This window comes from Acomys minous, assembly GCF_964271855.1.
Source record: "Acomys minous genome assembly, chromosome: 17".
Classification (NCBI taxonomy): domain Eukaryota; kingdom Metazoa; phylum Chordata; class Mammalia; order Rodentia; family Muridae; genus Acomys; species Acomys minous.
In genome coordinates, this window is record NC_140500.1 from 53,593,386 (window position 1) to 53,615,210 (window position 21,825).

The 21,825-nt window shown below is 52.9% G+C and overlaps 1 protein-coding gene and 1 long non-coding RNA gene across 15 annotated transcripts in view; one reads left to right on the plus strand and one right to left on the minus strand.

Annotated features, from left to right (window-relative positions):
• Positions 1–21,825, plus strand: part of IQSEC1 (IQ motif and Sec7 domain ArfGEF 1) — a 337,559-nt gene that overhangs the window by 312,321 nt on the left and 3,413 nt on the right. For 11 of the 14 annotated variants that reach the window (XM_084765762.1, XM_084765768.1, XM_084765775.1 and 8 more), the window contains 10 exons: positions 3,716–3,877; positions 6,210–6,332; positions 7,476–7,642; positions 11,553–11,692; positions 12,056–12,085; positions 13,344–13,469; positions 14,404–14,503; positions 15,675–15,836; positions 16,437–16,613; positions 20,691–20,740. In XM_084765762.1, coding sequence (XP_084621888.1) covers positions 3,716–3,877; positions 6,210–6,332; positions 7,476–7,642; positions 11,553–11,692; positions 12,056–12,085; positions 13,344–13,469; positions 14,404–14,503; positions 15,675–15,836; positions 16,437–16,613; positions 20,691–20,740 — 1,237 coding nt within the window. Of the gene's footprint in view, positions 1–3,715; positions 3,878–6,209; positions 6,333–7,475; positions 7,643–11,552; positions 11,693–12,055; positions 12,086–13,343; positions 13,470–14,403; positions 14,504–15,674; positions 15,837–16,436; positions 16,614–19,458; positions 19,664–20,690; positions 20,741–21,825 lie in introns of those variants that run through there. The other 3 variants (XM_084765764.1, XM_084765769.1, XM_084765763.1) reach the window with 2 other exon arrangements.
• Positions 11,713–21,821, minus strand: LOC311588252. The gene is made up of 3 exons (XR_014776124.1): positions 21,112–21,821; positions 20,582–20,722; positions 11,713–11,811 (listed from the first exon to the last, which is right to left on the minus strand). It is a non-coding gene; the product is annotated as an uncharacterized lncRNA (long non-coding RNA).

The following is a 21,825-nucleotide window of genomic DNA, read 5'->3' on the forward strand; positions in this document are numbered from 1 at the left end:
ACGCACCAATGAAAAAACATGGTTTTTAGAGGGTGGGGGACTTGAGTAGCCTATGGCAGGTAGCCAACGAGGACTGTGGCACGCCCCTCTGCTTACAATTCAAAGATCAAAGCAAACTCTTGGCTTCTCTCCTGCAAGGAAACGTGAATAGAGGCCACCATGTCCACACAGGGCAGGGATTGCCTCACTCACGGTGGGGGAAGGACTGCAAAGTTGTTCATAGCAGGGGCTACAGAGCATGTACATCCGGCAAAATGTCTGTCTGTCCACCTGGATGGAGGCCAGTGTGAGGTAGTCACTCCTGCAGGAAGCCTCTTAGAGGCTGTCATCGGGCCCTGGAGCTACCCCTCATTGCAGTCTGTCCCTTCTGTCTACCTGCCCCTCAAAGTGGCTTACACTTACTAGTACCTCCCCCTCAGCCCCAGGGACTGTGGCTTCCTCTCTTCTGTGACATCCAGACATCCAGGTGGGGACAGTACCCTGGGCTTGGGTCACCAGCAGTAGTTACGTATCATGGGTTTCAGCTTTTCTGCCTGTAGAGACCAGATCCGAAGTTGTCTTCCACCTTGCTCCTCCTCTGTGCAGTGACTGGGTGCCAGAGTGCCCCTAGCTTGGCTAGTATGTTGCCCTGTCTCTGATCCCCTCAGACCAGTTGGAGAAGCTACTAGAATCCAGAAACCGGCTCTTATGCATGCTGTTTCAAGCATGCAGGCCTCTATGCCCGCTCATCCCACTATCTGTCTACTTTTCCCTTTCCACTGCCGACTGACCTGGGAGAGCCTGTGGGCCTCAGCCTGCAACCCCTCTATGGGCCTCTACCTAGAGAGAATCCCTAGGCCTTGCTTAGAAAGACCCATTCTGGTGCAAATTAAAGGCCTATCCCCACTTAGGCTTCCAGCTCCCATGACCATGCCAGCAACTCAGTGTCCACTTCAGGCTCTGTTCCCGGCACCTTAGCCCCTGAAGACGTGTATGTGCCCTGGGAGATGCCACAGGCCTCGTACCTTATAGAACATCCCCGCTTCCCTGAGCAGAGAAGCCTGTCTAAGGACCCTGATACCATGGCCTGTGTATAATATGAAGGGGGTGGAGGTGGGGGCGCACAGGGCCAGAGTACCATGGAGGTAGGAATGGACCAGGTCATCTTGAGCTACTTCATTACCAACTATGCCAGGCCCTAGCTGGCCTGCTTCATGAGCTTAGCACATCTGTAGGACACTGCTGTGGAGGGGCCAGTAGGCACTGAAACTTGTTTTGTCCTATCCAGGAGACAGAAGAATAGGTCTGTGCCCACTGGGATAAGGGAATGTGCCTGGTCTCCCCATGTAATGGCACAGGGCCGGGTGTGCTTGGGCTGACTCTAGGGGACACCTCACTCTTCAACAGCTCTCAGTGACCGCAGACAGAGTGGAAGGGAAAGGGAGCCCCTCTGACCCAATGGCTCAGCCTGGCCCTACGGGTTCCACACAGCTCCAAGTAGTCTGCCAGACCCTCCAGAGCAGGACACGTATCCTGAGAGTCACCTGTCCAGTTATTTTCAAACTCACTCATGTGACAACAGGGCCTCCTCCCTGCCAGGTGAGCTAAGAGCTCGGGAGTACACAAGGACAGACAGGAAGTCAGAGGCCAAGAGCAGGAAGAAGCCTGTCTGCATCAGAGGACACCCCTCCCCTCCCTTACCTTCCCTGGACCCTCAGTTGCCCCCTTCACAGCCAGCCAGATGTGGAAAGTAACATGCTCTGCCCTGGAGTCAGGGCAGGGTATAGTCTCTGTCTATACCTGCTGTGTCTGGCCTGTACATTCCCTGAGCACCTGAGGACCTAGCTATGAGACCACACCCTAGCAGGGGATGGGGCTCACTTAACCAGTAGTGCTGCCCCAGACACCTTCCCAGGGTCTTGGCCTCCCCAACAAGGCCAGTGTTACAGCCTCTGCCTGTTTCTGCAGCACAGTGGTCTCAGCACAAAGCAACCTAGTGCTCAGTAGGTACTTCTTTTTTATTTATTTATTTTTATTTATTTATTTATTTATTTATTTTTGGGTTTTTCGAGACAGGGTCTCTCTGTGTTAGCCTTGGCTGTCCTGGACTCGCTTTGTAGACTAGGCTGGCCTCGAATTCACAGCGATCCGCCTGCCTCTGCCTCCCGAGTGCGGGGATTAAAGGCATGCACCACCATGCCCAGCTTGTAGGTACTTCTTTTAAAGGTTTATTTATTTATTATTTATACAGTATTCTGCCTGCATGTGTGCCTGCACTCCACAAGAGGGCACCAGATCTCATTATAGACGGTTGTAAGCCACCATGTGGTTGCTGGGAATTGAACTCAGGACCTTTGGAAGAACAGACAGTGCTCGTAACCTCTGAGCCATTTCTCCAGCCCTCAGTAGGTACTTCTTTACAGGGCTTGGATGGTCCTGTTTGAGCTGTCAGTAGGTAGAGAGACCATTTCCTGTCTACAGCTGGCTTCTTGTCCTGCTTCCCTCCCAGAAAAAAAAGTACAGATACAGAAGGGAAAACAAGGAAACTATTTGCTGTGGGAGTGACAGTTTGGATGGGACAGTAGGAGGGCTGGTGCAGTTGGCAAGAGGTTTGTAGTGTTTCACCTCTGGGTCTGCAGTGAGCTTGGCTTCTGCATGCCAAGCCCAGAGATAGCAAGAGTTACATGTCTATGTTCCCAGCAGGCTTTGGGTGTCAGCTAAGAGACTTACAGTTTGGGATTCTCAGAGGACTCTGGGGGGGCATCCAGGAGTAGCCCTTTTGCCATGCAAGTCAGCAGGTCACTGACAGGAGGAACAGGAACAGGCATCAAAGCTGGAGTCCCATGAATCTGGTATCTGAGGCTGAAGTGAGTCCCCTGCTTACTAGCGGCTTTCTCTGATCCTGGAGGCTGCCTCTAGGCAACTCTCTTTCCTTTCTGTGGCAGTCTTCTGTCTCCTCCCCCTCCTCCTCCTCCATTGAGCCCTCACTAAGTCTTTTGTTTGTACAGCCCTGGAAGGTCCAGATTTATGGGATGTCAGCTAGGCCCTGATTGGATGAATGTGTACATACAAAATAAGGTTAGAGAGGAGACCAATCAGGGAAGAGCTGTGGTTGTCTTTACGGGCTGCTTGCTGCTTTTCCAGCCTAGTAAAGCCCTGGGACACTGGCTGTCAAACTGGGACCCTGGTGCAGCTGAGATTTGTAGCTCCCTTGCCTTCAGGGGTCCGATTTAGCTGTCCAAGGCAGGCCATGCAGGGGGGGGGGGGGAAGAGAGGCATGCTTTGAATTGGTGGGGGTGAGTCTTCCACAGGGACTGCACATAGTAATCATGGCCAGGTGTTAGGCTCCCTACTCATTACCTGTCAGCAGCAGCTTCCATGTAGAAGAGCAAGCAGCAAATCTGGCACTGTGTGGTGTAGTTCATGCTTGCACAAATGTCTATAGTCAATTGTGGGAATTATGTGTCTTATCACCAACAAAAGCCTCCCCAGTGTCAGCATGGAATCTAGGCAAGTGAGTGAAGGGCTTGGAGCCAGACAAGGCAGGCTGTCATTTTGAACTCTGAAGTCAGCACCCATGCCACCATAGGAGGAGGAGACAAGGCGACAAGGGCTAGGGGCTGGCCTAGATAAGCAGAGCGGGAAGCTGTGGAACACATTACAAGACCCAGCCCCTGCCCCTGCTTCAGGAGTCAAGCAGTCACTACTGAGCACTCTTCTTGTCCATCCCACCCAGGAAGCCTGAGAAGGGCATCCAGTATCTCATTGAGCGCGGCTTCGTGCCTGACACGCCAGTGGGGGTGGCCCACTTCCTGCTGCAGCGCAAGGGCCTCAGCCGCCAGATGATTGGTGAGTTCCTGGGAAACCGGCAGAAGCAGTTCAACCGTGATGTGCTCGAGTAAGTCTGGGGGGTCAGGGCCCCATTCCACATGCACAACACGCTATAGCCATGGAATCCGTCATATGCCACACCACCTGCATTCACTCGTGTAGCATCAGCCATGCTGTTTGCTGGGTCAGAAAGTTGTCTCTTGCTTTCCTGGGATGAGCCCTAGCTCTCCCTGCAGAGATCGAAACCCCAGGATGCTTAGGGCACAGCCTAAAATGTCCATTTGTCCAACATCTTCCTACAGACTTGAGTATCTCAGAGTTACTGATCATCCCCATATGACACCAATGCACTGTACAGACACTTGTATACCGTACAGTTTTGGTGGCAATGACAAAAGCAAGTCATTTGTCCACCATGAACAAAATTTGTTTTTTTCCAACTATTATGGGTCCATAGTGGTGACTCTGAGGTTGGGGAGCCCAGGAGAGCTGCATGAACTGACCCCCACCCCAGCCGCCACTCAAGTCTTATTTGCCCAAACCAACACCCTGATACCGTTTCCCATATCCCTACCCTACCACATACACATGGCCAGCTGTGTCTAATATAGATTCTATTGCCTTCCCCAGTCCTTCCATCTACCCGCCTAGAGCCTCTTGCCATCACACACACATGGCCTGCAGGTGGCCCACGTTTGTGTTGCCACCTTGACCTGACAATTATCCATCCAACATAAAGAAGTAGCCATGCCTGTGCCCAACCCATAATCCCACCTCCCTGGTGGACAGCACTCAGTCACATGCCAACATCCCTGAAAGCTAGTGCGTACCTGTGCTATGGGAAGCCCTGCCGAGAGGAGGGCTCCTGGGCCCGTCCTCCAGCTGCTCTCTGTTTTGTGTAGTGCCGCCCAGGGCTTACTGTCTCCCCTAGCAGAAGGGCACACAGTTTCTCTGTGTCTTTTCCCTGTGCAGATGGCTAGATATCTCTGCTAGGATTGTATCAAGGCCTGTGACTGAGGGATCCCACAACTGGCAGAAATACTGAAATGCTGAGCCCTGCGAAGTCAGTACTGGGGAGGGCACACGTAGTTACCCCTGCCATGTGCTGCACAGAGGACAGCAGCAGCTGGCGAGCAGAGATGGAACAGGCTCACCAGTTTGGGTGTTCTGCAGTGAGTGTTCTGCAGTGTGGTCCCAGGCAGCTTGGCAAGAGCTACTATTCCTGCCCCTCCATCCCAGAGAGATGGCGGCCAGCACTGTACCTTTCTCACACAGGGCACCGGCTCTGAAGGGGTGGGCCTGGGTGCAGACATACCCACACAATCACTCCTGCAGAAACCTTTCCTGCATTTACACATGTGCACATAAACGTGACCAGGCGCACAAATCAAAGGACGAAAGCTTGTGTGGAGGCTGGTGCAGAGCAGTCACCTTCATCAGGTTGGCGCTTCTTAGCCAAGGGCATGCCGCACACCTCTCGGATACTCCTCCGGTCCTCACGTGTTTCTTCTCCTTCCTCTCACTAACAAGCATGGAGAGCAAGGTGCAGGGAAAGCAGATCCGTCCCCACCGTGATGTTAGTCCCCACCACCAACCCCCCATTCACTGGGTTTCTGGTCTCAGGAAATCCTTGCATTGTTCTCCACCCGTTAGAAAATAGCCCTGGCTTCAGGAAGTAGCCAGGCCCCCAGCCCGCCTCCTAGGCCTCCTGGAGGGCAGCTGGATTGCCCAGATTCTGCCAGTCTGCTGCCCTCCTTGGGTCCCAGGATGGGCCCAGGAGTGAAGACAGGCACCTGGGTGATGACACCACCACAGTCCACTCAAGCTTTGTGGCTACAGCTGCTTTTCAGAGGTGACGTAGACACCAGGCCATCCTGGGAAATGCCTCCTGGGCCCCATCCTCTCTACTCAGGCCTCATCACAGAGAGAATTGAAGGTGTGCCTAGCTCCTGCCCTACCCCCTCACACTAGGAGTGGCTCAGTCTTCAAGGTGGCTCTTGAGAGGCTCTTACCAAGCCCTGCCAGTCATGTTCCCTCTACATGAGAGCAAGACTACTGCGTGGGTGCACATCCTGGTCTGGCACCTGAGGGCTCTCTCTTCATGGGCTGTGGACTATGGGAACTGCAGTGCTGATCTCTCTGTTGGAGAACAACCACATCTTTGGGCTCCTCTGTAAAGAATGACATACATGCAGAAAACATATTTCTCCTACTTTGGGGTCTCTAGATGCCTCAGGAACCTGGGACTATGAGGGGCAGGCTTCCCAGAGGCAGTCTGTCTGTCCCCATAGATTTAAGGACCCTTGGCTCTTGAGGCCCAAGCCCCATCATGTGATTAAACTGGATGTGCCACTCCTGTGGGCCTGGCTGCTCTCAGAAGCCATGCATCTCTGTTCCAGCTGCGTTGTGGACGAGATGGACTTCTCTGCCATGGAGCTAGATGAAGCCCTCCGGAAGTTCCAAGCACACATCCGAGTCCAGGGGGAAGCTCAGAAAGTGGAACGGCTCATCGAGGCATTCAGGTCAGGCCCCGTGTCAGGTGAAGTGGGATATGCCACATCAGTGGAGGGACAATACCCCACATGGCTGTGTGAGGATCCGGTACCATAACAGGACAGGCACCCATGCATAAATGGTTCCCTGTGTCCCAGGCACTGGGCAGGACCTCAGTTTGAAAGCACAGACCTTATTATGATTTTTTTTCAGATGAGGAAACTGAGCCTCAGATGTTAATGTCTCCACTGTTAACATTCTGATCACTGTCTCAAAGGCCACTGGCTTTCCGGAGGCAGTTTCCCATATCTGGGCTTACAGTGTCTTATGGTAACCCATTACAGAAGCTATAAAGCCATGTGACCTAGGCTACTCACTGAATCCACCATTTCCCTATTGTGTGAATTTACACCAATTTTGTAGTTTCCCTGTGCCTCCCTTTCCCACCTATGAGAGAGGGGTGGCAGGATGAAGCGGCCCACTTATCCCAACACCTGACATGACAGTGAACTCCTAGTCATTCCTTTGGGACAGTGTACAGAGCTGCCATGTTGGTGCCTCCATGCTTGAGGCTGAGTAAAGCAGACTTCTATCCACTGCTTAGTGGGGTCAGGAGGAATGATGTCATGGAAGGTGGACCACTCCAGGGTGGCTTCCTGGAGGGAGCAGCACTCAGCTGGGCCTGGTTGGAGAAGGCTGGATTGCATACAGAGCTTTTCTGCATACAGACACCATGATCTGCTCTGACCTTGGCCTCCGTAGATCTCCAGTAGAGAAATTGCTAGGGTAGGATGGCTGTGGTGACGAGTGCCAGTGAGGCAGAGCAAGTGAGTGGAACATTGGGTCAGCAGTAGAAGGCAGCGGTCTCAGGCAGGAACCGAGGCCATAGTGAAGGTACCCTGCGGTCCTAGATGGCCTATGTTACCCCACTGGGATGTCCTCGCTTCAGGCAAGAGAATGAGGGACACAGCCTTGAAGCTTTCCTGCTTCTACCCGCCCTCCCTTGAGTGAACTGGACCTCAGGTAGCTGCACTGGGCAGTCTGGACAGCCAGCAATCAATTGCACTGGGATGAGGATGGGAAAGGCTGCAGCAGCCAGAGGTTAGGGTTGGTTAGCAGAGGGTGCAAGCGCAAGGCTTAGGTGATCTCTGACCAGCTCCCTGTCCTCCCAGCCAGCGGTACTGTGTCTGCAACCCTGGGGTGGTGCGACAGTTCCGGAACCCAGACACCATCTTCATCCTGGCCTTTGCCATCATCCTGCTCAACACAGACATGTACAGCCCCAATGTCAAGCCTGAGCGCAAGATGAAGCTGGAAGACTTTGTCAAGAACCTCCGAGGTGAGCCAGGAGCAGGACACACTGCTGTCTAGCCCCGCTCCCCTCTGCCCCGAGGCCCTAGACACACTGAGGGGAGACATGCGTACCTGAGGTCTAGGTTCTGGTAAGCCTGGCACAGAGGGCCCTTCAGGGAGCCCAGCACTACACATGCTCAACCAAGGTAGCTTGTGATTCCTAAGTTGTGCCACCAGGATGGAGACAGAAGTGCAGGGGACAACTTCCTGAGCCCCAGAGTGCTAATGGCTGCCGTTGTTGATGGCCCCAGGCCCTGTCCTCCTTAGCCTCTCTTGCTGGGCCAGCTTTTATGGCCACAGAGTCCCATGTGACCCTTAACAGAAAAGCCAGAACTGAAGGAGGAGGCTCCAGGAGAGACAGGGTGACCAGATCAGATGTTTGAGGTTGGCTGCCTTCAAGCTCCCTCTTTCCCCCTCTCCCTCTCTCTCTGTCCTTTGCAATGTATACCCAGGTGTTTGGGGTGAGATTCCTGTTGTACTCTCTAGGCAGAGGGGAGCTGAGTACCCTCAGTCCTAGGGAGGCCGCTGCTCCATCGGCTCTAGCCACCTCTCTTCCAGCCAGAAACTTGTGTGCCTTTGTTCCCATCAGGCCTTGTGCTTCCGAGGTGGGGGCCAAGGCTTAGAGGGATGGATGGTCCCAGGGTCACAGCAGGTAATTGGCAGGGGCAGGACTCAAGTCAAAGAGCTTTTTGAAGGAAGAACTCCTGCAGCACATGTTTCCTCAGCAGTTTGCCTCAGTTTACCCAACAGTGCCAGTAGCTGGGCGGGCGGGGGGGGGGGAGAGGGATTAAAAAAATTGGTAAAGGGACTTGCTCAGCAGCTTGGAGTCTTTCCCTTTAGCTAAAACTTTAAACATGTTTCCATTCGTCAGATGGGCATTATACTCAAACCTCCAGAAGCCAAGGAAGTTAAATAGTGCAGCCATCTCACTTACACGGACACTCAACTCCTTGGTCACCCCAGAACCTTGGAACATTCACATTTATTCATATATGTATGAATGTTTTAGCATATATGTATGTGTGCCTCGTGTGTGCTTGATGCCCACAGAGGTCAGATGAGGGGGGCATCAGACTCCTTGGAAATGGAGTGATAGCTGAATGTGAACCACCATGTGGGTGCTGGGACTCAAAGCCAGATCCTCTGCAAGAGCAGCAAGTGCTCTAAACTACTGAGTCATCTGTGCTCCAGCTCAACGTTTAGAGCATCAAATTCATAAGCACCAGGCAGGGGCAAGGAGCCGCAGTGGGAGAGCAGATGCAGGGCACCCACACAGTGGGTCAGCCGGTCAGCAGAGACACCAGCTGTGGGTCCCGGGGAACCATGGACCGTATGTTAAGAGAAACCAGCCAGTGTGCAAGGCTTCCTGCCAACCTACCTGTGTGGCTGCTCAGAAAGACCAGAGAGGTGGGCAACCAGGGGAAGGAAGATAGGGGGAAACTAGATTAATGCAATGGCATTATTCTGTGTGACAGTCTAATGTTGGGGTTTTTGTCTGTTTGAAGATATATTCATTTTTTCATTTTTATTTATTTAATATGTGTTGGTGTTTTGCCTATACATATGGCTTTGCAGCACATGCAATGAGTTAGAGACATTTGTGAGCCTCCATGTGGGTGCTGGATACTGAGCCTGGGTCCCCTGGAAGAGCCAGTTGGTGCTCTCAACCTTTATGCCATATATCCAGCACCATCTTTATTTATGTGTTATGAGTGGTCTTTTTGGCTCCACACCCCCATGTATGTTTATGCACCATGTGTGTGCCTGGTGCCCATGAAGGGCAGAAGAGGGCCTTGGAACCCCTATAGTTGGAGCTACAGACAGTGTGAGCTGCCCTGTGGGTGCTGGGAACCAAGCCCAGGTCATCTGTAAGAGCAGCAAGTTTTAACTGCTGAGCCATCTCTCCAGAACCTTCTTGTACACACTTGCCCAAGACTGTGGGAGGCCAGACACCAAAACTGTGTCTGCCACGGCCTTGGTGAAGGTCATAGCCATTTACAAGCATGTTTCTGGGGTTATTGCCAGGGAAGCTGGGTACAGGAAGCTCCAGGTACCTCCCTGTCTTCTGCTAAATTTTCCTTGCACCTAAACCTGCTCTAAAAAACAGTCTATATTTTTGTGGTTTTCTTTAAATTACATCGTATGTATGTGTGTGTGAGTATATGTACAAGCACTCAGGTGGCAGGAGGAAACTAGTTCCCGGTCCCGAGGAGCCAGGGCCTCCAAACATTTTTTTTTTTAACCATGCTTAGAATTTATTGAAGGCATCTGTTATCTAAACATTGCAACTGGTGAGGGGAGGTTTAAAGATGGATGGGGGGACAGGGCATTGTGAAAGAGCTACCAGGACCACAGTGTACAGTGTGCAACTTGGGACAGGGTGGAGAGGAGAAATGTGACAAAAGAAAGGCCTTTGTTTCAAGATCAATTCTTGTTGTTCCATCCAAGATGAACACTCCTATTCTTGTGTCCCTCCTCAACCCAGAGATAGTGTAAAATACTGAGATTATGATTTTTCCTTTCCACATCTTGCACTAGCATCTGTGATCAGCCCTGTGCTGCCAGGGCACGTATGTGGGGGTCAGACAGAGGATAATTTTGGCAGAGTCGGTTCTCTCCCACCATGAGGGTCTCATAAAACAAACTTAGGTCATCAGACTCGGCAGCTAACATATCCATTGAGCCATATTGCCATATAGTCTATCTTTGAAAAACAGAAAATCAAAACTCTCCACTGTGTCCCCTGTCTCACCGGGCCACACCTCCTCCCTGAAGGGCTTGGGCTCAGTGCTTAGAGTTCCTGCTGCGGCGGCTCTTCTCACGCCGTGTGGCTCAGTGGCTTGTGTAGCGTGTGAGTGGGAACTTGGGCCTCTCTGCCTCTGAGGGGGAAGCAGTAATGCCACCACTTGGCTGGCACGTGTGTCACCTCCCATGAGACAAGCTTCTCAAAGGCAGTCAGTGGAAAGGTGGTTAGAAGTGATGATTCTGGTGGGCATGTCCAGTGGGAGGCCACAGACCTAACAGTTCCAGTCCTGTGCAGGCTGAGGGCTGACTCACTGCAGAAAGCTTGCTCTCTGTAGGGTTTCTGTTCCCCAAAAAATGTTTTGCTGTAGGGAAAAAGGTGGTTTATGTGCTTGTGGTTACAGTGGCCCGGTTATAGCCTGGCCTAGGCCTCTGCTGTGGGATGTCAGACACCATGGATGGCCACAGCTGTGTAGAGGTTGCTTAGACATACCATGAGTCTCATTTCTCTATGACAAGCCCGTGTAGCACTGATGCTTTCGGTGAGCTGCTATACAAAGGAGGACACCAAACCCAGGAGACTGGACCACTTACCTATAGTTATGAGCTGGGAAGAGACATAAATCGGGCTTAGTTTCAAGTCCCTCAGAGCCTGACTCACACTTCATTGTGCATAGCCTGTGCATACCCTAGCCCAGAGGCTCTCAACCTGTAGGTCATAACCCCTGTAGGGGTCACATATCAGATTTCCTGCATGTCTGATAGTTATATTTTGATTTATAAATGTAGAAATTTCTCAGTTATGAAGTAACAACAAAATAATGTTATGGTTGGGGTCATCACAGCATGAGAAACTGTACTAAAGGGTCACGAGTTTAGGAAGGCTGAGAACCACTGCCTCACCTATGGAGTCAGGGCCACTGTGGCCACTGTGGCCATGTCGAAGGCCTTGGCTTAATTTGTAAACCATGTTTACAAAGGCCTGTGGACGTAGCTTAGGAGACGGCACAGCCTCATCCTGGTTCTGGTGTGAGGACTTGAAGGGACCCGTAACTGGGGCCTAGAAGGGCTGTGACTCTGTTGGTTCTGGCTGACGGAGCCACTGCTGCCCACACCCCAGCCACTCTCATGTCCGATCGCTGTCGCTTGACCAGGTGTGGATGATGGTGAAGACATTCCCCGGGAGACGCTGATCGGGATCTATGAGCGGATACGTAAGCGGGAACTGAAGACCAACGAGGACCATGTGTCCCAGGTGCAGAAGGTTGAGAAGCTCATCGTGGGCAAGAAGCCGGTAAGCAGCGGGCCTGGTCCTCCTCCCCGGGGTAACCGCGGGTCAGCTCTGCCTCCACTGGAAGGGCCCGCCTAGCCTGGGCTGGAACGTGTCTGAGTACTCCTCTTGCAGCTGCTTACCTGAGAACATGAGGTCTTGGTGACGGATAGGTGACAATGGCATGGTATCTGTGCCTGCTCAACACTGGCCTAGGGGTGCCCTTAGATCCTCCTAGAGACCTCGGGAAACCAAGGCCTCTTTTGGCCATACTTCTGGTCACCCTGGTGACTGGAGGGAAAGAACACGTGTTCCGGGCAGAGGGAGGGACAGAAGCTACCTTTGGGAAAGTCAGTTCACTTTTTGTGTGTTTTGTTTTTCCTACAGATTGGATCCCTGCACCACGGGCTTGGCTGTGTGAGTACTTCTGCTCTTCCATCACCACAGGGCTGCTGCAGAGTCCAGCTTCACTTCCAGAGAGAGCCAGATCGCAATTTCATAGTTACCCAGCCTCACACTTCTATGAGTCCTGAGACCTTAGCCATACAAGAAAGGTGATGGTGGCAAGACAAGGGGCCTTGCCCTTCCTGTGGCGAGGTCTTACTGGCCCCAGACCTACATCCTGTGCCTGAGAGGACATACATGTGGCCACTAAGGGCCTTCCTGTGTCTCCCACTCCTCTCCATGAATTCTTTCTTCTGCCCAGCTCTGTCCCTGTCCCTTACACTTCATACCTCTGCTATCCCAGCCACTCCATGTTTGGCCTCCCATGTCCCAGAGTACACAAGCAGGCACATGCCTGGCAGTCTTCCAGTATGCTCAGTTACCTGTCCTCAGCCCTCCTAGGGCAGCCCCTTCCCCCTTTCCAGACCACCAAGGAAAGACTCCAAAACCTTTGTCCTCTTGCTCCTCCTCTGGCTGCCTGCAGCCTTCATCTTCTATTGTACTGGGCTCCCCGAGCATACCAGACTGGCCATGCTGTCTGCTCTCACTCCTTGAAATGAGGTCCCAAACTTAACAACTCCACCAAGCACCTGGCAGCTAAGTGACTGCCCGTGATCAGTCCCAGAGGGATGACACGGTGACACTACAAAACCATCTGTGTCTTGCGAGAGCCAGGACTCCCAGAGCAGAGCTGGGCCTTGCTGATGACTTGTCATCTCTGCCTTGGAGTCTTGGCTTGCAGTATGGCCTGGAGCGTGATAGCTTGGCTATGGTTCAGTTGTGGGGTACTCCTGTGACCCAATGGCCATGTGTGTAGCAGAATGGGTTCAGAGTACAGGACAAGGCCCTGGCCAAATCCACAGAGTGGCTCAGGACTATCTATGAGGCATCAGAAGGCTCCAGAGGGGCAGGGTTTTGGTAGGTGTCCCTGGGATTCAAGTCAAAGCAAGGTCCGCAGTGTCTGCTCTAAATTCTACATGCCTCAGTCTTTTCAGCCAGAGTGGACTCTGGGAAGGTTGCCTGCAGAAACAGGGCTGACAAGGGAAGGTGGTTTTGGAAGAGTCAGAACACACAGCTTCCTCTCTGGCAGTGAGTTCTCTGAGACATGATAGGGAGCCATCTGAATACATGGGAAGGGGGTGTGCAGAGGTCAAGTCTCAGGGTGGTTGCAGTGCTTTCATACAGGCCCCTGAGGGCAGCTGACCATAGTCAGGTGTCTTTCCCTGCACAGGTGCTCTCTCTTCCCCATCGTCGGCTGGTCTGCTACTGCCGGCTTTTTGAAGTTCCAGACCCCAACAAACCACAGAAGCTGGGGCTGCACCAACGAGAGATCTTCCTGTTCAATGACCTCCTGGTGGTATGTGGTGGGGAGGAGAGGGGGTTGGGGGGCCCAGGTATCCTTATGCCCGTGCTTGAGCAAAGGGCATTGGCCCAGAGTCTTGAAGTCCAGACTCCGACTCAATACCCATGAACAGGAGTGTTCCTTGGCCCATGTGAACAGCCGGGGCGCTGACTCCAGAGTGCCTCAGTGTTGCAGGACTCTACATCCTGAGCAGGACAGGCCCCATTCTGCTGCTCCATAAAACTCTGAGGCGTCTAGTGGAACAGCCTCTAAGTAACACGTGCCACTCCCAAGTGTGTTGCTGCCACTTGGCAGCATAGGACTCTGCCCTGCTCACCAGGTCACACACCCCGAAGCTGGCAGGAAAGCTCCGCCCCCACTCCAGTCTTGCTTTCTACTGCTGTGACATACACCATGATCAAAAGCAGCCTGATGAGGGAAGGGTTTACTTTAGCTTATAGTCCATCATGAAGGGAAGTCAGGACAGGAGCCAAAACCAAACAGAGACCATGGAGAAATGCTGCTTACAAGTTTCCTCAGTTTGATTTTTTTAATACACCCCAGGACCATCTGCCCAGGGGGTGGCACCACCTACCTCAGTTAAGAAAATGCCCCACTGACTTGCCTAATTGAAGAATTTTCTCCATCGAGATTCTTCTCAGATGATTCTAGTGTGTCAACATGTCATAAGCTCACCAGCACATTACCCCACTGGCTGGCCTCTGGTCCCTTTGGTAACAGTGCCTAGTCTCAAGGGCAGGGACCTCACTCAGATATAAAGGTGCAAACTCTTGAGCAAGTTGCCCCTAGCTCTAAGTGCCCATCCGCAGGTATGGGCCTCTGCCCCTCTGTTGTGTTTTGGGCTTTTGGCGCCTACCAACATGACATGAGGACCCCAGTCTCCACTCCACACAGACACTGCAGCTCAGCTCTGCCTCTGCTGCCCTAGGTTACCAAGATCTTCCAGAAGAAGAAGAACTCAGTGACGTACAGCTTCCGGCAGTCCTTCTCCCTCTACGGCATGCAGGTCCTGCTCTTCGAGAACCAGTGTGAGTCTCTGGGATCTGTGGGATGTGAGAGGGCCTGTTTCTTCCCTCATCCCTGTCACCTCCAGCTGGGATGTAAGGCTTCTGGGTACACACTCCTTCCCTCTCAAACTAGACAGATCGAATGGTACCTTGTTGAGGGCCAGGGTTTTAACAGGCAGAAGTGGGTGCATCTGTGACATGTCCAAGAGCAGCATTCAGTGGCTCATCTGATGGCATGCAGAAGCCGAGAGTTCATTCCTCTCGGACCAGCCCCTCGTCTGTGATGTGGGCACCGCACTGCCAACCCTTTGGGCACTCTCCACAGAGTAGTGTAGTTGGACCCAGATCTGGCTCACACCTGTGGACCCATTATTTCTTATGCCTGGCCCTTTCTCCCCAGCCTGCTGTTTTCCTTCTCCTTTTTGTCTATTCTGTCAGAAGTCCCTGAGCTGAGACAGTTGCCCTGCTTAGTGCATGTGACAGGGCTGAGATGTCTGTATAGTGGAGAACCCCTCCTCTTTTCAGGATAGGCTGGTACCATCTTCTGACCAGTTTTTGAACCTGCAGGTTTCTGTAAGGCTGCCAGCCACATCTGGCCACAAGAACCACAGTCCTAGCAACCAGCATTTGAGGCTTTCAGCCCTTCTATTCTCAGACTGAGGGCTCAGGAGCAGAAAGATACTTTCCCCTGTCCCCTCACAACCCTTTCTTACCTTGGTGCTGGCAAGGTTTCTGTCAATTTAGTCTACACTCTACGGGTGATGAACTCAGCCTGCTCAGGCCAGAGCCCGGGAATGAAGCGGGGCTGTGAATACTGATGGCTGTGTTCATAAACCCTCCAGCCCAGATGCCAGATGGGAGCACCACACCCTGCAGTGGAAATGCCTCCCTCAGGCACATACGTGACGGTAACCGCTGAATCCATACCTAAATCTTCACATCCGATTTAAATACCTTGGAGCACTCAGTGCTCACTTCCATGTGCCTCAGGGAGATGCTCATCCAGAGGCCTCTCTTCCAAGAGAGCCATGCCACTGAGAGAGATTGTTTGATAGGGCACAGGGGATATGGTAACCCCACGGAAGCCTGTCATGATTGAAGGCCATTCAGGAGTAAATGGTTTTGCTGTCCAGAGTTCAGTGGACCATACAGTGACTGCTGACTCCATGGCCCTTCCTTTCCTCCCCTGCAGACTACCCCAATGGCATCCGGCTAACGTCTGCTGTCCCTGGAGCAGACATCAAAGTGCTAATAAACTTCAACGCTCCCAATCCTCAGGACCGGAAGAAGTTCACTGATGACCTGCGGGAGTCTGTCGCTGAAGTGCAGGAGATGGAGAAACACCGGATAGAATGTAAGTCCCAAGCAGGACACTGGGAAGCACTCCATAGCACATAAGTCCTAAGTGCTCTTCCCACGGAGCTGTCCTGTCTCATGGCAATGGCAGTGTCCAGAAGTGGTTGGTGCCAAAACTCCGAGGCCCAACAATGAGGTCTAGGTCTTTGTCTCCCCCACACTGGGGCCAGGGCAGCCCTTGGGGAGCCATCCTTCCCCTCAGCACACTGCTTGTCTTAGCTCAGCCCTCGTTTCTGGTCACTGTGGAGTTGGCTTATGCCATTCAATCCTTACACTAATTCTAGCCCAGTAACTTCTGGGGTTCTGGGTCTAGGTCTCTGCAGTGTCCCCACCTCTTCTATAGACGGGTATTCCTTCTTTCCCAAACCAGGCCTAACCTGCAGCCCTCCTGAGCTGAAAGAGTTAGTCTTTGTTATCACAGGCAGCCTGGCCTTCAGGCACTGCTCAGGGCTCATTTCTTGTTCAGGATGCCATCATCCCCCCCCCCCCTACACACACACACACACACCCTTTCCCAGGAATCTCCCTCCCTGTTCCCAGGAGCTAGGGCCCAGGACATTGGCCACTGCCACTCACTGGTTCTCCTGCTCTGTTCCAGCGGAGCTCGAGAAGCAGAAGGGTGTCGTACGGCCCAGCATGTCACAGTGCTCCAGCCTCAAAAAGGAGTCAGGCAACGGGACGCTGAGCAGGGCCTGCCTGGATGACAGCTATGCCAGTGGCGAGGGCCTCAAGCGCAGCGCCCTCAGCAGCTCCCTGAGAGACCTCTCAGAAGCGGGTAAGAGCTGGGCTGAGAAGCACCCTCCCAGCTGGTGCATGCAGGACTGAGGCCTGGCGTCCACAGGCAGACATGGTGCTGGAAAGGGCTGCTTGGGCATGGACACAATGCTCTTGGAGGTCCATGAGCCCCCCCAGGATGGTAGCGGAACACAGAAGTGTCCAGGAGACAGTCTGTGCAAGACAGCCAGGGGATGGCACCCCGTTTCCCTACTTCTCCCAGGGTCTTTATCGCTTTCCCCTGTACCAATTGCTCTAAAGCTAAGAGCATCAGGCTGGTGCGCCCCAAGTGCTCTCTGCTGCTGTGTGTTCTATACTAATGAATGAAATGGAGCAAAGCCTACTGAGCTGTCTGAGAACCCTCTTTGCCACTCACTGTCCTGGTTTTGCTTTGTGTAGGGCTCCTTTCCTGAGAATCCAGGGCCTCTGTCTACCCAGAAGCCACTGCCACAGTAGGTGTGGCTAGGTCCAGGGTGTGGGGAAACCCTGGCGGAAGCTGTTCACTGTCAGTGGTGTTTCCTTGTTTCTGTGGTTTAATTTGCTGCCAGCCATTTAGCCTCAGAGAACAGGCCCCCTCCCCAGGCTTCCTAGATTTCTTAGAGGTAGAGAGCACCATGAGCCTCAGGAAGCTGCTACCAATGGCCTCATCCAGCCTTGGAGTAGAAGCAGATGCTGTCAGAGCAGCAGCCCCTTAGTTACCACGAGTGTCTAGCCAGTCAGTGTGCATGGAGCAGTGTGAGCTGGGCTGATTATCCCTCAGGAGGCACCTGGGCTCCTAAGCCTGCCTCAGTCCTTGAGTAGGTGGGGCCCTCAGAGCCTGCCCAGCACGCCCTCCCAGCCCTCCCGCCACAGCTCTGCCTCATACTGCTTTCTCATTTCTCAGGAATTTTTTTTTTCCTTTTTGAGTTTTCTTTGCTTTTGTCATTCTTTTTTTTTTTTTTTTTCCATAGTGAAAATCTGATACTCACCACCAGCATGAGGGTTTAAGCCAGGGCTTCTCAACCTGGGCACTGGAGACACTCTGGGGCAAACAACTGCTTGCCATTGCACTGTGCCTGGGTTCACTGAGGCCAGCAGCACTTGTCCAGTTTTGACAACCTGATGCATCTCCAGAAATGCCAGGTGTCAGATCACTCCTGGTTGAGAACCACTAGCTTCCCAGTGGCCTGTTCAACCCAGCCCATGTCACTCGACTGCTTGGGCCCTGGGGTGGTTTGAGTCTGTGCAGTGACTGAGGCCCAGGGCAGCAGGCTCAGACATGAGGTAGAATAACCATCTGGTTGCATCCCTGCAAGGATGGAGCTACTTGATGCAGCTGCTCTCTGAATTGTTACTGGTACTTTCTTGGCCAAAGCAAGGATTCCAGGGGCAAAAAACTCAGAGGGGCATCCCAGGCATCTGAGTCCAGACCAAGACCACCTGTGATGTCCAGTGAAGCAGCAGCTTACCCTGGAAGACGTTGGCAGGGCACCTGGAGAGGCAACCAGCCCCCAACGGGCAGCAAAGCCGTCCTCACTCTCCACTACATTAAGCCTGAGGTGATGAAAGTCATGCGCACTATCGTGAAGATGCAGGCCTTTGACATTATTCTGGGGCAGGGTACCCTGAGAGCAGCTGCCTCTGATCTGCAGTAGCCCATCCACCATGGACAAGGCCTGAGCTCAGCAGGAGCCTGGGTTGGCTCACAGGCAAGCCCATCTATAGACACCTCCCTTTGGGAGAGGGAAGGAGACCCAGCTCTAGGCCTGTCCTCTTCCCTGAGCTACAAGAGCTAAGGCTGTCACAGCAGACACCGTAGTAGCTGTGCCCAGCCTGGCCTCCCTGCCTACTGACAAGAACCAAGTTCCCACAGAGAGATCATCCCTGGAATCACAGAGGCTTTGTATCCTGGACCAGGGCAGTCCATCTGTGAGAACTGGTGGCAGATGGAGTGCTAGATAACCTCCTACTGCGCAGTGTCCAGCAGAGACTGTGGATGGCATGGGCTCTGGAGTCAGCTGTCTGAAGTTCATGCCATTACTGTTACCATTCTTGAACAGTCAGTTTTTGCCCTCAGTTTCCCCAGCGACAATGACAAGTCAATGCATGTGAAGAATTTAGAACTGGTCTGTTGTCCTCAATCGTGAGTGAGGTTTGAGAGCCACAATGCAAGAAGAGGAGCTCATCCTACCTCTGAAATGCAGCAGAGGTTTTGAGGGCCATATGAGACCCTTTAAGATGAACCATGCACCCAGCAGCATGCCTTGCTCTCGTGGGCCCAAGTTTTTGAACAGGCTCTTGAGGGTACAGCAGTGAACAGAGAGAGAGAGAGAGAGAGAGAGAGAGAGAGAGAGAGAGAGAGAGAGAGAGAGAGAGAGAGAGAGACAGGAGGAGAGAGAAGAGGGAGAAGAGAGAGACAGGAGGAGAGAGAAGAGGGAGAAGAGAGAGACAGGAGGAGAGAGAAGAGAAGAGGGAGGGGGAGAGAGAGAGAGAGAGAGAGAGAGAGAGAGAGAGAGAGAGAGCGCTGAGAAGTGGAAAAGGTGAAATTGAAGAAGCTATAGCCTCCACTGGGCAGTACAGCTTCTCTCTGCTCCAGTTTGGGCTGCAGGATATATGCTACCTGACCTTTTCTGGAGAGCCACAAGCATGAGAGAGCCTTGAGAGCCTGTTTGAAAAATAACACTCATCATGCCTATGTGGTGCCACACTGTCCTGGCCACCCAAGAGCAATTTGGAGGCAGGAGATATCCATCTCACAGATGGGGAAATGGAGGCCAAGCGCAGTTTTGAATGTACCTTTTGCAGTTCAAACGTCTACGTCTGCCATGTCCCTGGACCTCACTGGGAAGCCTCTTTTGTATCTTCAGATGGGCAAACAACCTTTCTTCTCACCAAGGGAAGGGGCCATCTCCCCAGGATGCCCTGCAGCTGATGTCTATATGGCCTTTCCCTGCCTTATATTCTCCCATGAATCTGAGACTTGGGGACAACAGACAAAGAAGGAACTAGATCTCTTCCACATCTGTTTGTCACTGCTAGTCCTCTCAGTGGTCATGTCAAAGGCTGAAAGACCCATAGCTGTCTCTATCTGATACCTCTGTGCAGTCCGGTCTCCTTTGAAGAACAGCAGCTTTCAGACCCCTGACGATAGGCCACAGCCACCTGAGAGGCACACAGAAGTCTATTTATCTTCCAGTGCCCATCAACACTTTTGTAAGTGGGGGCAACCCATGCCTTGCCTTGGTGCTTCCCTCTGACATGTACTCTGGCATGGTGCTCAACTCACAGCTAGTGCATACCCGAAGAATTGTACTGGAGATCCAGAAGAGAGCGCCATGCCTCTGCACTCTCATACAAGAAGTCAAGGAGCGGCTTTGAAGGGACCACTGAGGCATGAGTGGGCTATTGGAAGATCCAGCCTCCCTTTGACATAAACAGCATACATTGAAGAGTAACTACTGTGTGTTGTGTCCTTATTGTAGACACTTCTGGACTTAATACTGCACTGCAGTATTCTGGGTCAGGGAGCTAGACTCAGGAGCCAAGGGCACTGCACAAACCAAACCTACAACCCCAGAGGCACCAAGGGGACAAGGGGCCCAAGACTCAGTTTCCCCAACTGCTCTGCCCCAGAAGGCAAGGAGGGGAATATATATATGTGAACATGCATGTGGATATGCATATATATATATATATGAAATCCACTGGGGATCAGGGGCATTGTGCTGTTGGAGAAGCTATACCCCCAGACCCCAGCTGAGGCTGGCTACTGAGTCAAGTGAGCAGGCAAGAGTTTGAGGTGGTGATACACACATCCTCACCTCAGGCTCCCCTCCCCGCAAACCACAGCTCAGGATAAGCATTACAAAGTTGGACCTAGTTTTAAAAACATTTTCTCCCTTCCACTGAGCATCCGTTCACACCATTGTTTTTAAAACTCCTCACTGCACTGCTGCCAACCTCCCCACTGAGCCCATTCGAGCCCCTTACCTGGCAGACACATGGGCCAGCCCCAGCTCTGGGCAGTGGCAGCGGCAGGCGGCAGTGGCACCAGGCCTGGTGTGCGTGTCTAACCTCTGGTATTGCATGTTCTGGGCAGGGAAGCGAGGGCGTCGCAGCAGTGCGGGATCGCTAGAGAGCAATGTGGAAGTAAGTAGGAAGCGCCCGGTCCAGCTGGCCATCCTGTGTCACCCACCCTTGGTTTCTATGTTGTCTTTTTTTGCTCTTCCCTCCCCTTCCTGCAGAGACACAGACTTGGCCCTCCCGCCCTGCCTGCCTCCGCCCTGCATGCAGCTTCTCTGCCTAGAAGCATCCATGCCTCTCACTGCTTGTTCTGACCCAAGGGCCGGGGGGGCGGGGGGAGGGTGAGGATTTTGTGTTCTCATTCCACTTAACCCCTGTTCCCTGTGGTCCCTGAGCATGATGACCGTCCTGGCTTTCAGGTCCTGCCCCAGGCGCAAGCGCCACCCGCCCCTCACTCATCCTCAGCTCTCACTGTTGGATGTGTTAGCCCCACTCGCCTGTTCCTATGCTCCACCATCCATCGCTTCCTTCCTGGAGTTTTACTGGCTGTGTGTCTGGGGTCAGGACACAATGGAATCACTTCAGTAGTTCACAGGAGGAGTTTCTGAGAGAAAGGAAGAGTCAGTGTGGATTTCATGAGCTCTCATTCATCCCCCACCCCACCCCATTGCTCCCTGCTGCCCACACCTTGACTTAACCTGCAGACCTTTTTACTCCTCCTGGGTTTGTAGCAGGTAGCAGCTGTGAGGAAAGTCTTAGGCCATGCCCCACACCCCAAAGGATAAGTTTATAAGTCCTACCTGTCTGGTACCACTTTCCCAGACACCTCTGGACCACCCCACACACACACATGGGCAGAGGTCCCAGGAGAGTTCCTTTTCCACACTCACTGCCATTCCTTGGCCTCACGTGCTCACAACACCCTCCCCTCCCCTGTCATGTGGGCTGATGGCTCAGTCTGACAGCAGCACAGCATGAGCAGAAGCATCCTTGTACTGTTGCACAGAAAGGAATGCACAGAAAGGAAATGGCCCCCTCACCTCCATTAGGACCAGCCCCCAGCTGCACCCACACAGTGGCTGTCAGGCCAAGCCCGCATCCTTCCCACCCTCAGGCCCAGCAGTCAGTGGGTGACTTCTGAATTTGGAAAACTTGGTCTGGCCTGTGTGCTTTGAGATCTTTTAATTTTGGTTTCTATGAATTTCCTTTTT